Consider the following 15,482-nt stretch of genomic DNA (forward strand, 5'->3'; position numbering starts at 1 on the left):
AAAAATAAAAAAATAAAAAAATTTTAAAAAAGAGAGTATATACCACTGGCATGACCTGTGGAGCCAGGGATTCAGTCCAGAATTGTCCAACCTCATAGCTTCTGCTCTCCTTCCTATGCCAAGGGAAGAAACAGTGGTCACTCTTGTGATGCCTGGTGGTTTGCTTCCATGGAGAGGCACCAAAGCTGCATGCTCAACGGGGCTGCTATAGTGGTGTCTGCTGCCCATAGGCCCGTGACAGATGTGGAATCTTTCCTGGAATGTTGTCAATAGGAAGCCTTTCCTCTGTGCTGTTGACAGGCCTAGGCCCAAGACCAGAAACTCATAAGAAAACGGGAAGGAGCAAAGGTTACCATCCCTGACTTCTGTTCTTATGTCCAACACAAGTTTCCTGGGCACTGTCAACCTAAGTTGGATAAGACAATAGAACATATTGGTTGAGAATCTGGACTTCAGAGCCAGACTTCCTGGGTTCGATTCCCAATCCCTGACTTCTGTTCTTATGTCCAACACAAGTTTCCTGGGCACTGTCAACCTAAGTTGGATCAGGCAATAGAACATATTGGTTGAGAATCTGGACTTCAGAGCCAGACTTCCTGGGTTCGATTCCCAGCTCGGACACTACCTAGCTCTGTAACCGTGGGCATGTTTGAACAATGTCTCTGTGCTTTGATATCCTCATCTGTAAAATGAGGCAATAATAAATGTTGTTATGAAGGTTAAGTGAGTTGTATATGTAAATGCTTAGAACAGTGCCTGGCACATAATAAATGTTCAATAATTGCTAATAACAAATATTAGCAATTATTATTCAGGCCACCCTCTAGAAGTACACTGTATTGTAACTCTTCGTGGTCTGCCGTGATCTCCTTCAGTCTACACCTTCCGTCTCCTGGTGTGTCAGCTAGGCATCCTATTCTCATGAACAATCTCTCATGGGCTCTTTCACCCAGGTTGTTCCTGAAGCTTAAAATACAAAGATTTGAGAGTCAGACCTTATGTACTGTGCGTTATCATTCTATTGAAAAGATTTATATATACTCAAAGGTGAATTCCAGCTCTTGGGATATACCCAGGGGATAAAGAATTCAGTTTTATTATATTTTTTCAAATACATAAAAAACAAGATAGATAGATCTCTGAAGGAGAAGGGAGATTAATTATAATGTGAGCCTAGGATGAGAGAGCTTTCAACTGGACACTAGATGTAGCTCTAATCTTTTTTTCCTGGCCCAGCAATAAGGGAAACTGGAAGGTTTACAGAGTTTTAGTGTTTAACTGACAAACTGGTGAGATCAAAAATTCACTACAGATGGAAAGCACAGCATGGTTGGGAAAGGAGAGTTACCTCTGGATGATAAGCTCAGCAAATCCCAGGCTGCTCAAGGAGCTCCAACAAGCAAGGACTAAGAGTGTCACTACTTCCCAATGCCTTCAGGGACAGCAGCAAGGCAAGACTCTGCAAAAGTGTAGACTCATCCATCCCTGCCCCACACCCCACCCAGCCATGCTAGTCCATGGCCCCCTGGTGAAATGGATTCAAGGCATAAATAAGTCTTACATCTTAAATGGAACAGAGGAGGCATATTCTGACATAAATCACTCCCATAGTAGGAAGGAAAAGGATAAACTGAAAACTTTGAGATTTTAAACTCCCAGCAAGAAAGACAATGGTGAAAAACATCCTGACTCAAATTCTTTACCCAGAGACTTTCTTAGTCCAAGAATCTGGAACTTCAAGAGGAACTTGGGAGAACTACGTTTCATTCACGGAGATTCCAAACGGTCTGGGCAAGATTTGTTTTAGTGGTTTCTGAAGTATCAGGGAAGAACGTATTGGGGATAAGTCATTACATGATATTTGAGAAAAGATGATCAATGACCGTGATGGAAGTTGGCTGACTTATTTGACCACGATGCTTATTTGCAATAGCTATATCATTCTGGGTCTAAAAGAGGAACTTCCAGAGATTTCCTCCCAGAGAAGAGATTTGCAATGCACCATTTTCCTTGTGTGTAGGAAAAATCATTCTGCCGTGGTCACCTCATGAAAGGGGAATTATCTGACTCTTGGCCTGGGAGATGTATAGCACTTTTTCATCTTCGCTTCAGACTTGAGATTAAAAGGAGAAAATTCTTTCCCTGCTAGGCCCCCTTCCATGGATGTCTTAATTAGATGCCCCTATTCACCAGAAACAAGGATGTTGGGCCAGACAGGAAGCATGGAGAGGGGCCTCTGCCAGCAAGGAAGAGCTGAGTCCTGGAGTCACCTTGGATCAGGCCATTTGTTGAAAATTCCAACATTTTCCTGTTGCCCAGGCAGAAGCCAGAGGAAGAAATTAAATTTTTATTTGATATGGTCTGTCTAGGGCCAGAAGATGAGTCTCCAAACTCAGATCTAACACAACTCACTTCAAATGATTCATCCCCAGAGCCAGGTGAGCCCATGCTGTGTCCATATGAACAGGAGAGAGGGGGCTCAGAGCCCCGAGCACCTGTCATTGTCACAATGTCAGCTCAGGAAAGGCTGAAGCCACCTTCCCTTCATGAAGTTCCAGGGCTAAATGGAATGAACAAAGAGAACTTGAGTCTCCTGGTTTTTATTTGGTTTTTCAGGCTGTTGAGATGTTTCAGCAATCCAGAACATTGGAGTCTCGAGGGAAGTCCCCAATTTTTTTCTTAATTTGTCCCAATTATAAAAGGATATATCAAAATGTTCATGGAAAGATTAATGTTATCATTTAATTCCATTTTCCATGAACTTTTTGAAGTACCCTTGTATAGCCACATGGTAGAAAATTTGAAGAGTACAAAAAATAATAGAGAAAGAAACAACGAATGGCAAAGGTCAACAACAAACATCGGTGTTTGTCAGGGGCTGGGGGAGGAAGGGATTAATAGGTAGACCACAGAGGATTTTTAGGGCAGTGAAACTACACTGTATGATACTATAATTTTTGGATACATGTCATTATACATTTATCCAAACCCATAGAATGGACAGCACCAAGAGTGAACCCTAATGTAAACTATGGACTGGTGGGGGATGTTGATATTGAGGGAGGCTGTGCCTGTGTGGGGGCAGGGTTTCTGTGGAAAATCTCTGAACCCTCCTCTAGTTTTAAATCTGTGAACCTAAAATTGCTCTAAAAAAAATTGTGTTCAGTAAAAAGAAAGAAACAACAAAATCACCCATAATCCCACCAATGCAATTGTATTGTGTGTGTGTTGTGTGTGTATGTGTGTGTATGTATACTCTCCTTATAGGTTTTTTCTACAATTTTTTTTTTTACAGAATTGGGATCACACTGCATACATATAATTTTGGATCCAGCTGTGTTTTTCACTTAACATTATATTCACAAACATTTCTGTCATTCAAGTCTTTGGGTAAATATCAGTTTTAATGCAATCTCCTCTTTTAACAGATGAGAAAACTGAGGTTGGTTGTGGGGGAATAAGCCTACTTGTGGACACCATTTAGCACAAACCCAGAGCTAGAATCTCATTCTCCCGTCTCTAGCCTGGTACCCTTTCCAGTATGCAACACTGCCTGACTGGAAGGCAACAAGTAATAGAGAGACTAAGAGAGAAGGTGAAACAAATCAGGTCTGCCAAGACCATGGAAGGGTTTGTGACATGGCACCAGGACAGAACCTCTGTGGTCTGGGAGAGGGTGTTAGTCTGTTTTTACTAGTGTGATGAGCACCTGAGGGATGTACTCAGATGGCTATAGGTTAGAGGCATTTCATGCAAGGCAGTCTGAGGAGGAAGGACACTAGTGGAGCTGGGCCAGTGCCACTCAGTCCCTCTGGACCCCAGCATCTCCATGACAGGAGTGAACAGTAGACCTAATGAAAACCAGTGAGTGGCTCAAGATCCAACCATAGCTTTAGCAATCCAAGGATCTTCAGAAAAGACTCTAATAGCGTTTTTAAAATAGCTCTGTGGAGGTATAATTGGCATAAAATAAATTGCAGTATTTAAAGTGTGTAATTATTAAGTTTTGACATATGTATACACCTGTGAAACCAGCACCACAATTAATATAATGAGCATATCCATCATCTCCAAAAGTTTTCTTTGTAATCCATTTCTCCCACCCTCCCTACCCACCTACCCCCCATTCCATACAACCACTGACCTGCTGTCTGTCTCTATAGACTAGGCTGCACTTCGTCTGGATTTTACATAAATGGAATCATACAGTATGTACTCTTTTTGGTCTGGCTTCTTTCATTCAGCATAATAATTTTGAGATTTATCCATGTGTGTATCAATAGTTCACATATTTCAGTTGCTGATTAGTATTCTAATACATACGAGGGTACTTCAAAAAGTTCATGAAAAGATTTGTATTATCTTCTGATTCTATTTTTCCATGAACTTTTTGAAGTATCCTCGTATATAGATATTCCCCAATTTGTTTATCCATTCACCTATTGATAGACATTTGGGTTGTTTCCAGTTTTTGGTTATTACAAATAAAACCTGTATAAATATTCTTGTACAAGTCTTTGTATGGACAACTTTCATTTCTCTTGGGTAAACACCTAAGAGTGGAATGACTGTGTGTACTATAGCAGGTATACATTTAACTTTATAAGAACTACCAAACTCTTTTCAAAAGTAGTTCATTTTACATACCTACCAGCAGTGATGAGAGCTTCCATTGCTCCATATCCTCAGCAACACTTGGTATGACAATCTTATTTTTAGCCATTCTAATAGGTATGTAATTGATCTCCCTCTAGTTTTAGTTCACATTTCCCTAATGACTAGTGATGCTGCGTATCTTTTCATGTGCTTTAATGATGTTGAGTATCTTTTCATATGCATGATTGCCATCTGTATATCTTCTTTAGTAGAGTATTCAAATCTTTTGCCCATTTTTAAACTGGATTATTTTGCTTTCTTTTTGAGTTTTGAGAGTTCTTTATATATTGTGGATACAGATATGTGATTTGGAAATATCTTCTCCCCATCTGTGACTTGTCTTCTCATTCACTAACAGTGTCTTTTGAAGAGCAAAATTTCTTAATTTTTATGAAGTCCAATATATCATTTTTTTTTTCTTTTATGGATTGAGCTTTTGGTATTGTGCCTTAGAAATCTTGGCTTAACTCAAGATCACAAAGAACTGACATCTTAACATATTGGGTCTTCCAGTCCTTGAACACAGGACATCTCCTTATTTATTTAGGTCTTATTTAATTTCTTTTTATATATTATAGGGTTCAATTTGCTAAAATTTTAAGAACTTTTGCATCTATGTTCATGAGAGATATTGATATGTATATTTATTTCTTGTAATGTCTTTGTCTGGTTTGGGCTTTAGAGTAACGGTGTTCTCCTAAAATGGGTTGGGCAAGATTCCCTTCTCTTAAATTTTCTGGAAGAATTTGTATATAGTTCATTTTATCTCATCCTTAAATCTTGTATGCTGCATATTTTTGCATTTCTACAAATATTCCTGAGCTTCGTTTTTGAGTACAATTATGTTACCTGCAAATTTGACCTTTTGGGGTCTAGCTTTTAAGCTTTGTTGAACAGGACCAGAAAGACATTTACTCAAGGGCTAGTTTTGCTTCACTACTGAGGCAAAACTCTTCTGAGGACTCTACTGATGATTTGTGAATCATAGAGGGATTCTAATCATAGAGGGTTTCAACCCATAGAGGGTTGGTGGGAATAGGCATTATTTCGGTTCTCTTTGCAGTGTGCTAATCACTACTCAGCTGAATGATTGAGGGGAACTATTATTCAAAGGGAACCTTCTGCATATCTCAAGAGTTCTTTCTCTGTGCAGCTCCCTCCTTTCCAGTGCTGTGCTCTGTGGACTCTAGTTGGGCTCCCCAGACTCCCAGCTCCATCTCAACTCAGAGAGACTGCCTGAATCTTCCTGGCTCTTGCATATCTCAAGAGTTCTTTCTCTGTGCAGCTCCCTCCTTTCCAGTGCTGTGCTCTGTGGATTCTAGTTGGGCTCCCCAGACTCCCAGCTCCATCTCAACTCAGAGAGACTGCCTGAATCTTCCTGGCTCTCCTCCCTGCACTGCAGCCTAGACACTCTTTCCCAACAGTAAGATGTGGCCATTGCAGGGGTCATCTTGTTTGTTTCCCATCTTCTCAGAGATCACCATTTGGTGCTGCCTGATATGCAGCGTCCTATAAACTGTTGCTTCGTATCTTTTGCCCAGTTTAGTTGTTTCCAGTGGAAGGGTAAATCTGGTCCCTGTTACTCCATTTTAGTCGAAGTGGATGTCATTGATAGTGTTTTAATGGACGAATAATCTGAGTATACCGTAATAACTTGGGATATAATGGACTACTTAATACAAAGGACTTTTCTCTTTTGTCTTCTACATAAAGTTATGTTTTTCTATGACTTTTCCTCTAGCGATGATTTTAATACTTCTCTTGCATATGTAATTTCATTACACTCCTCCCGTATTTCATTATTCCTGTCTTTATCTCATCCTTTTGTATTTTCATCTGTACTTGTTCACCCCTGAAACTCTCTGCTCTGGCTTAATAGAGGTTATACCTTCTTGCAACCTACTGAGGGTCTTGTCCAGGAGGAAATTACTTTCAAAGATCTGGTCTTCGGAGACTTAAGGGTGAAGCTTCCTTTCCTTGTTTTGCAGCTGTTTCATAGGGTCCATCTTGGTTTCTTCATGGGGCCCTTTGTAATACACAAAGTGTGTCAGTGGCCTTTGGCCTCTTCTACTGTCCATCTGGATGATGGTTAATTCTTCTCAGACCCACAGCCTAACCCCAGGACCTGGCAGGCTTTCATCCAGCACAGCTCTGCTGAGATGGACTGTTTTCTCCCATTGCTTGGCTTGTTGGTTCTCTGCATTAAGAGTGCACAGGTGACATTGCCCTTCCCAGCAGGCATTACTAGCAAGGCTGTCTCTACCTCTGCCTATGCCTCCAGCCCTTTATTGCTTAGTAGGATTACAAAACCTAAGTTGAGTTTTCCACTGCCAGTCTTCCATTTATTCCCTGATTAGTTGTTTTCTGTGCATTGTACATGAAGAGATCATTTCTGATGGGCATGTAGAGAGGCTGAGGGAGAAGAAATAGCACTCAATGGGCCTCAAAGAAAAAAAAAAAGAATTCATGCAGTAAAATTTAGGTGTCTGGTTTTCTTGTTAGTAATTGACCTTATATTTCTGAACCAGAGGACCGAGTTTGGAAGAAACGATGAGTTTTCCTATGTAAGAAAGGAAAAATTTCAGAGAAAAAATTTACTCTATTGCTGTGGTACAATAAATCACTTCCTACATTTTCTTAATCCAACTGATTAGGCTTGCAGTTAGTTGAAGTTCTGTTTAGTTTCTGGAAATTACAGCTTTCTCTTTTGAGTATTTATTTCTTTTTTATCTTTAAATGTATCTGAGAAGAAAATTGCAAGAGGGTATATTGTAAATGACAAATTTACCAATATATTTTTTAAATGGTGTATTAGTCATTTACCATTTTGAAATCCCAGCCAAAGTTACTCCTACAAGTTGGTTGTGTTCCAGACAAGTAGGCTACATGACATTTACCTGTTGACTATTGATATTACCAAAAATCACTATCGTCTTTTCTGAAAACTCACAGAGTATAGATTAATTTCCTACAAGAAAATAGACTCTATAAAGAGTCAGAATGGGGTCCATGCATAGAATGTGAACTCCACAGACTGGATTTCTAGAGGCACTGATTTGATCATATCTATGTAACCAAAGCTATATAAAATGGTTGCCTCCACCATGAAAAGAATGAAGCAACAAAGGGGTTTAATATTTACTAAACACAAAATATCCTTGAATGCTTTCTTTTTACCTATCACAGAATCAAAGACGGCCAAGAAGCGAGCACCAGCTAAAGACCAAGTGGCTGTGACCCCCCTGGGAGCCCTTGCTGCTCAGACTTCAAGCTCAGAATCCCCCACCGTGTACCTGAAGGACGTCGTGTGTTACCTGTCCCTGCTGGAGACAGGGAGACCTCAGGACAAGCTAGAGTGTAAGTGCTTGTCCTGTCAAGGAGCTTCAGCTTTTTCCTAGAGGAAGATGTGGGGTCCTGTCCGTCGTTCCTAAACGTGCTGGAGATTGAGCTGGGATCTTAGGTATGGGTACTGCCTCCTTGGTCCAGGTGCCTCTATGTCCTCTCACCAGCAGTGATACAATGCTTCCTAGAATCCACCCTAGGACAGAGTGCCAGTTATATACAGAGTGGGAAGGGCACCTGAGACCTTGGCATTGAAAACCAAAATTTGGACAGGGAAACGGTCTCATTGGGGGGTCAAGACTCCCTTGCTTTGCTAGCAGGACTTCCTGAAAGCCTCCAATCAGAAAGCGGCTGACCCCTCTTGACAGATTTTTCAAGGAAAGGTGTTCAACATCGGTCCTCCTTCTATTCCTTTCCCAAGCAACTCTTTAACTATGAGGAATTCTCTTTTTTTCTTGGTATCTAGTCAACCTATGTCTCGTCGGGGCTTATTTCCATTTCTCCATTCCACCCCCAGACTCTTCAGCCTCTGGAGAAAGAGGGCTAGTTAATTGGAGGAATTGAGCTTGGATTGGGGGTGCTCCTTAAATTGGTTTCAAAAGCATATCTGCAGAAGAGTAAGAGCTGGTGGCAAAAAGGAAAGTCCACACTGGCTGAAAGAGCCTGCAGTCTTGTCGATGACTCAGTTCCGGGATGGTTTTGCTGGCCTCTGTGAGCCTGCAGGAATGCTTTTTCAAACAGGAGATGATAGGACCTTGTTCAAAAATATGTATCGTCTTTGCTTCTCTTGAGAACTTAAGGTAGACAGTAAGGGGGAAAAAAATCCATGTTATAGCAAAAGTCAAAATTCCATTTGTTAATAAGACTAGTCGGTAAAACTCGAACATTAGCAAGGGAAGTCTGCCAAGGGTTAACACTCACCAAAACCAAAATGAAACACTTTGCTCATTAGCTGAGCTTGAAATCTCCCCCATAGAAATAAGACTAGTCGGTAAAACTCGAACATTAGCAAGGGAAGTCTGCCAAGGGTTAACACTCAGCAAAACCAAAATGAAACACTTTGCTCATTAGCTGAGCTTGAAATCTCCCCCATAGGTTTGAGGTGTTAACAATTGCAAGTCATAAGTGCTAATTTGGCAGCAAATGTAGCAGATTTATGTTTTCTTCTGGCTATTGTTAAAAGAGAAATGTCAAATTATTTCCAATATTTTACTGGATTTTGAGTTTTAGGCATTATATTTGTTAATAACCACCAAAGAAAATGTGGCAGATTATTCATATTAGTTACTCTCAGACAGTCTTGTAATAGCAATGAAAAGAAATTTTAAAACATTTTATTATTGGAAATTTCAAAGATAGATAAAAGTAGAGAATATAATGAACTTCCATGTACCCATCACCCAGCTTCAACGGTTATCAACTCATCGTCAATCTTGTTTGGTTTATACCTCCCACCCACTCATTTTCTTCTGGCTATTGTTAAAAGAGAAATGTCAAATTATTTCCAATATTTTACTGGATTTTTAGTTTTAGGCATTATATTTGTTAATAACCACCAAAGAAAATGTGGCAGATTATTCGTATTAGTTACTCTCAGACAGTCTTGTAATAACAATGAAAAGAAATTTTAAAACATTTTATTATTGGAAATTTCAAAGATAGATAAACGTAGAGTATATAATGAACTTCCATGTACCCATCACCCAGCTTCAATGGTTATCAACTCATCGTCAATCTTGTTTGGTTTATACCTCCCACCCACTTGCTCCACCTTAGAGTATTTTGAAGCAAATTCCAGGCTATAATTTCATCTGTGAATAGTTCAGTATGTACCTCTAAAATCACAGATTCATTTTCTTAAACATAACCACAACACCATTATTACATCTAAAGAAAATGATTCCTTACTATGATCAAATATTCAATGTTCCAGTTTTCTCAATTGTCTTATGTTGTTTTTAACTGTTTGAATCAGGATCCAAGTAAAGTTCATACATTGCCATTGGTTATTATGTCTCTTCACATTCTTTTAATCTTTTGGTTCCTTCTCTATCAAAAGCTGGGTTTTTGTTGTACAATTCGGTAATTTGTCCCGTGGAGTTTTCATTTTGGCTTTTTTTTTTTTTTTTTTTACTAAACCAAATCAATTCAAATCCTTCCTTAGTTTTAATGATTAAAAACGATTAAAAAGAAAAGATAAGCTTTTCTTTTTAAAAACCAAGCATATATCTTTTTGGAAATAATAGCCTGAATTCCCACCCTTTGCCAATGCAGTAGTAACAGTAATGATTCTCACCATTGAACACCTTATATTTGCTGAGCACTTAAAACGCATTGTCTCATTTTAACCTCACAATAACCCTAGAAGGGTGTATTATTATTTAAGGCACAGGAAGATGAAAAGACTGGCCAAGGCCACATTGCTGAATAAGATGCTCACTCAGGCCTTTCTAGTTCTATTCCTCAAGCACAGTAGGACCAGGGAGGGGCCAGTGTGAGAGAGTCACCTAGGCCCAGGGTCCTGGAACAACACTAGGTCTGTCCTTGACATCGTTCAGTCACCTGCTCAGTGAGTCATCAGCATGTGCCGCTTGCCTCTGCCCAGGACTCCCAAAGAATCGGAAGCCCATGACCCTAATTTAAGGAACTTAGACTCAACCAGAGACATACCACTGAAAAAAAAATACAGGGTGCAGAGACATTAAAACACCTGGAAGGAAATGACACAAGGGCAGCTTAGCAGGAATAATGTGACTGGGAGGGATGCATCAGGGAAGGGTCAGTGGGGGAGCCTCCCCAGAGGAAGCAGCATGATGAAGGGTTTTAAAGAATGAGAGGAAAATAGGGGCTGGCCGATTAGCTCAGTTGATTAGAGCGTGGTGCTGGTATCACCAAGGTCAAGGGTTTGGATCCCTGTGCTGTCCGGCTGCCAAAAAAATAAAATAAAAAAATAAGGAAAAGTAAAGACTGAGAGGAAAATGAAGAAATGTTTAGCTCTGTCTCCTGCTCCGCTGACTTCTGAAACCACAGACAGGATCTCTACCTTCTGGTTGAATGAAATACAGGTCTCCAGATCCCATAAATGAACATTTTGTCCTTTGTCCACATTTCTCTCCCAGATCTTCCTGTCCTACATCACCTCCCTGCAGCTAGAACATGACTGAGGATGTTTTTGAGTAGCACAGTAACATTTTAGGAAAAAAGATAAATTAGCTTCCATGGTAGTATCTACCTCAAGCATTATCGAAGATTAAGTAATAACGATAAAGTGCACAGGACAGTACCTTATACATATGAAATGTTATATATAAATGTTCATTAACAAAAGAAAATAAAAATAAATAACACCTGTTGAGTGCTTTCTGTATTCCAAGCACTGTTGATTTGGCTTAACATTTACATGTTAATCCTCATAATAATCCTAGGAGAAAGGAAATATTTTAATCATTTTACAGATAAAAAAAGAACTGAGCTTTAAAAAATGAGATAACACCTGGGAAAGCTTGAGACTCGCCCCCAACCCTTCAGGGAGAGGCAGGGATAGGTCAGGGATGGTGGAGTGAGAGGAAGAACGGGAAAGGAAGGAGGCAGAGAGGGCAGAAGGCAAATGAAGTCAGACGGGCCCTGCGCTCATGACTGGCAATGTCGGGGACAGGGCTCATTATCGGGCAGCCACTGAGGTTGAGTCACATGAGCCAAGTCAGACCAGAGGCAAGAAGGAAGGGAACAAGCCCACTAGACCAACTGAGTCATCCCCCTTTCCTTTAAACACCAGGGTGCTTTCATGGTTGTCATTGGAGGGAACAAGCAGAGAATCACAGACTCTCAATCATCTCATCAACACATATTGACTAAGCATCTGTCACGTGTTGCACACTATACTAAGTACCGGGGACACATACACTAGTAGGATGGCCTCAGGAAGCCTTCATTCTAGTCCAAGCATAGACACTAAGCAGCATAGTAAACTACGTGTTAGGCAGAGATGTATGCTGAGAAGAAAAATAAGGGAGGGACAGGGAGTGTTGGTGGGAGCTGCAGGGTTAGCAAAGGTGGCCAAGGAAGGCCTCCCTGAGGAGGGGGCGCCTGGACAGAGACCTGAAGGAGATAAGCGAGTAAGTCATGGGATGGGGTGGGGGTGGGAGTTTGCAAAGCATATCAAGCCTTATAGGTTATTGAAAGGGTTTGTCTTTTACTCTGGAAAAATGGAGAACCATTAAGACCTTGAGCTGAGGCGTGACATGATTGACTTATGCCCTAACAGGATCACTCTAGCTGCTGTGTTGAGTATAGACTGTAGGGGTGCAAGCAGACATACAAATTAGGAAGCTACTGAAATAGTCAAGTCATGAAATGATGGTAACCTTGCACGCGGTAGAAGCATCGTAGGTGGTAAGAAATGGTTTAATTCTGTATATATTGTAAAGGTAACATTGGCAGACTGAAGCAAGTCTCAAAAGAGTTACCAACTCCCCACGTGGAATCCCTGACAGGTGTACTCCCAGCCTCCTTCTGGACACTCCCAGTAAGAGGAGGTCACCCACGACCTTAGGACAGCTACTCCACTGCAGGGATGACTGCTAGAGAGGGCTTCCTTCTGCACACGAGGCTCCTGTCTGTCTGCCAGGGAATGGTTTTCAACACAAAACCTCCTGCTCCCCTCCCTCTCCCGCAACCAGCAGGGAGGCCAAAATAGGCCAACCCTCAATTCCCCACTTCCTACATCCCTCTACTTCCTTCTACCCTCTGTAGCTGACCAGGATGCGTAGAAAACTGATTCTACACAATAGGCCTTCAAGTATTTGCAGGTGCTATCCCGTCTCCCCTAAAATCTTCTCCAAGGTAAAATTTCCCAATTCTTACACAGTTTTTCATAAGATGGGCTTAAATATCCACTCCGGACAAGCTCTGGTTTGTAAATGTCATTCTTAAAATATGGCACAGAACAAAACCTACCCCTCCACTCTTTAATATCAAAATGTGGCCTGACCAGGGTAGACATCAGGAAAACTCGTTCTTCCCAGAGTCCGCTCACTCTGCTTCTATTCACACAGCCCAAGACTGAGTCTAATTCTCGGTTCCTGACTCACATTTTCTCACTGAATCTTGGACCCAACTAGATTCATAAGCTCTTTTCCATTGAAACTTCTGCCAAGCCCTGTCCTACTTCCCTACCCTCATCTACAGCCGCACCCTGTAGTTTTGCAATGGATTATTGTTTAATTTAAATGCAGCTCAATTTTTAAAATTCCTGTTGGGTTTTGGCTTGCTTGTTTTGACCCAGCATTCTACCTGGTGGAGAAAACACTTTTCAACCTTGTTCAGTCCACCAACATGTCCTCCCAAAGCAATCTTACTATGAACATATAGACGGTGCCCTTGACACCAAATGCCTCCTCAGTCCAACATGTTTCGGTGGGGCTCTCCGTGCACTGACACTTTAGCATCCAATAATTCTGTGAAGTTTTAGATGGGGCCTGGCCTTGGTACCAAAAGGCTCACTTATCAGGCAAACATATCCCTCGTGAATTTCCTGATCACGAAGTCCTGGGCTCAGGGCTGGGCCACCGCTCAGAGGAAATGGAGGAGATACCAAAGGGAATCTAAATCATAGTGCCTGATTTAGGATCAACACAGTAACCATCCATCTAAGTGAAATTGACCCCTGACAGGGGTAGATGAATCCCAGGTTGCTAAAATTGGGGATGAGGAGTGATAAGAAGGGGGAAGAGATAGGTGCCTTGGTGTGTACGTATTTGTAGGAGCTACAATCACAAAGAAGAAGGAAGCAGCAGTGCTTTTCCAAGGTAAAGGACAGAATAGGGGAAAGAAGGTGGGTCCAGGTGGGTCCAGGAGGAGGTCAGGTTCAGTGGCCTTCCACTGCCTCTGGCTTATGCATGCTTGTGCTTCTTGTGAGCATGTGCTGTCCACTGGGCTGTGTGGTCAAGGCAGAAACAAAGCATGACATGCCAGCACCACCTTCTTCTCAAGCTCAGCCCTGTCCATCTTGAGTTTTGCTCTTGAAAACACGTCTTTGCTTGTCTCCCTTTGATGTTTTCTAGGAGATGGATCGAATTGTCAACCAAATGCTGCATATTGCCCAGTACCTGGAGTGGGATCCCACAGAGCTAAGGCCTGTGAGTTTCCGTAAGCATGGGGTGACCTCTGAGTGAGTTTCCAAGATGAGGGGCGGACACACTCGGGACTTGGATGGGGACGTTTATTGTGCAGGTGCTCCCAGACTCATCTCATAGGCAGCTTCTTCGGCGTCCTACACCTTGACCTCCCACTTCTCTGATAGGAAAAATGTGGGCAGCGGGAAAAAGTGTAAACATACCTGAAATAATAACTCCCCCTGACATTTTCACCACAGCAAAAAGTTTATAAGAGGAATTAATAGATCAAAGATCTTAGAGCTAATAAGAATTTCACAGATTTTTCTCAATCACCAGATAATATTGTTAATAATAATTACATTGGGGGACTCCTATGTGTCAGGAATTATATTAGACATTTTATATACGTTTTCTCTCATCCTCACTACAGTGCTGAAAACACAGTAATATTGTTTCCATTTTCACAGATGAGCAAACCAGAAGCCAGAGAGTGGGGGTGACTGGCCCAAGGCAGGGAGAGGCAGAGGTGAGGGCAGAGCCAGGTGTGGAACCCGACCTCTTCACTCCCAGGCTGCTCTCTCACTGCTCTCCTCACTCTGAATTAGAGGAGAAAGGGGCAAAACAGGACAGAAGAGGAAGCAGAGGGCAGAGGGAGGTAGAAAAGTCAAGGATGGCGATGGACAGTTGCCGCTCTTTGGATCCCACAGATATTGAAGGAGATGTTGCAAGGGATGGACTACGACCGGGATGGCTTTGTGTCTCTACAGGAATGGGTGCACGGAGGGATGACCACCATCCCATTGCTGGTCCTCCTGGGGATGGACGACTCTGTAAGTTAACAAGCTAGAGTTCAAAGATCTCTCGCCATTCGGGAGCATTCGTCGGGCTCCATGTTAATATCTACACATTGCCTTGGCTGCTGCCCTGACTTCCCAACGGACATGCCATGCACTCTAGGCCAGCATAAAAGTCCTCTCTACTCTCACTCCATTTTACTTACCAGTGCCTGAAATATATTCATTCATTTGACAGACATTTAAAAATTATTATAAATAAAAAATATTGTTCTGCATGCTGTGAGGGGACACAGATACAACACTGCCTTCAAGAAACTTATACTCAACCAGGCAAAGGGCAAAAAAACTTCAAGGAAAAATTCCATATTTTCCACAAATTAGATTTAAAAATGCTAAGAGAATTGGGGAGGGAGGGAAGGAAGGAATAACTACTGATCTGTTGTGGGGGGTTCTTTCGTGCATGGTATCTTACTTAACAACCAAAACAAGGCCAGCATTCATACCTGACTCCAAAGATCCTGCACTTTCTTTTTTTTTTTTTTTTTTTTTTTTTTTTTTTTTTTTTTTTGTG

The 15,482-nt window shown here is 41.5% G+C and overlaps 1 protein-coding gene across 1 annotated transcript in view; it reads left to right on the forward strand.

The window, feature by feature from the left end:
* Positions 1 to 15,482, forward strand: part of DGKG (diacylglycerol kinase, gamma 90kDa) — a gene marked incomplete at its 3' end in the record, with an annotated part of 113,176 nt that overhangs the window by 66,761 nt on the left and 30,933 nt on the right. The window contains exons 6-9 of the mRNA XM_008583354.1: positions 7,843 to 8,013; positions 12,866 to 12,909; positions 14,061 to 14,135; positions 14,822 to 14,944. Coding sequence (XP_008581576.1) covers positions 7,843 to 8,013; positions 12,866 to 12,909; positions 14,061 to 14,135; positions 14,822 to 14,944 — 413 coding nt within the window. The remainder of the gene's footprint in view (positions 1 to 7,842; positions 8,014 to 12,865; positions 12,910 to 14,060; positions 14,136 to 14,821; positions 14,945 to 15,482) is intronic.

The sequence above is a fragment of the Galeopterus variegatus genome, unplaced genomic scaffold (assembly GCF_000696425.1).
Source record: "Galeopterus variegatus unplaced genomic scaffold, G_variegatus-3.0.2 Scaffold2893, whole genome shotgun sequence".
Taxonomy (NCBI): Eukaryota; Metazoa; Chordata; class Mammalia; order Dermoptera; family Cynocephalidae; genus Galeopterus; species Galeopterus variegatus.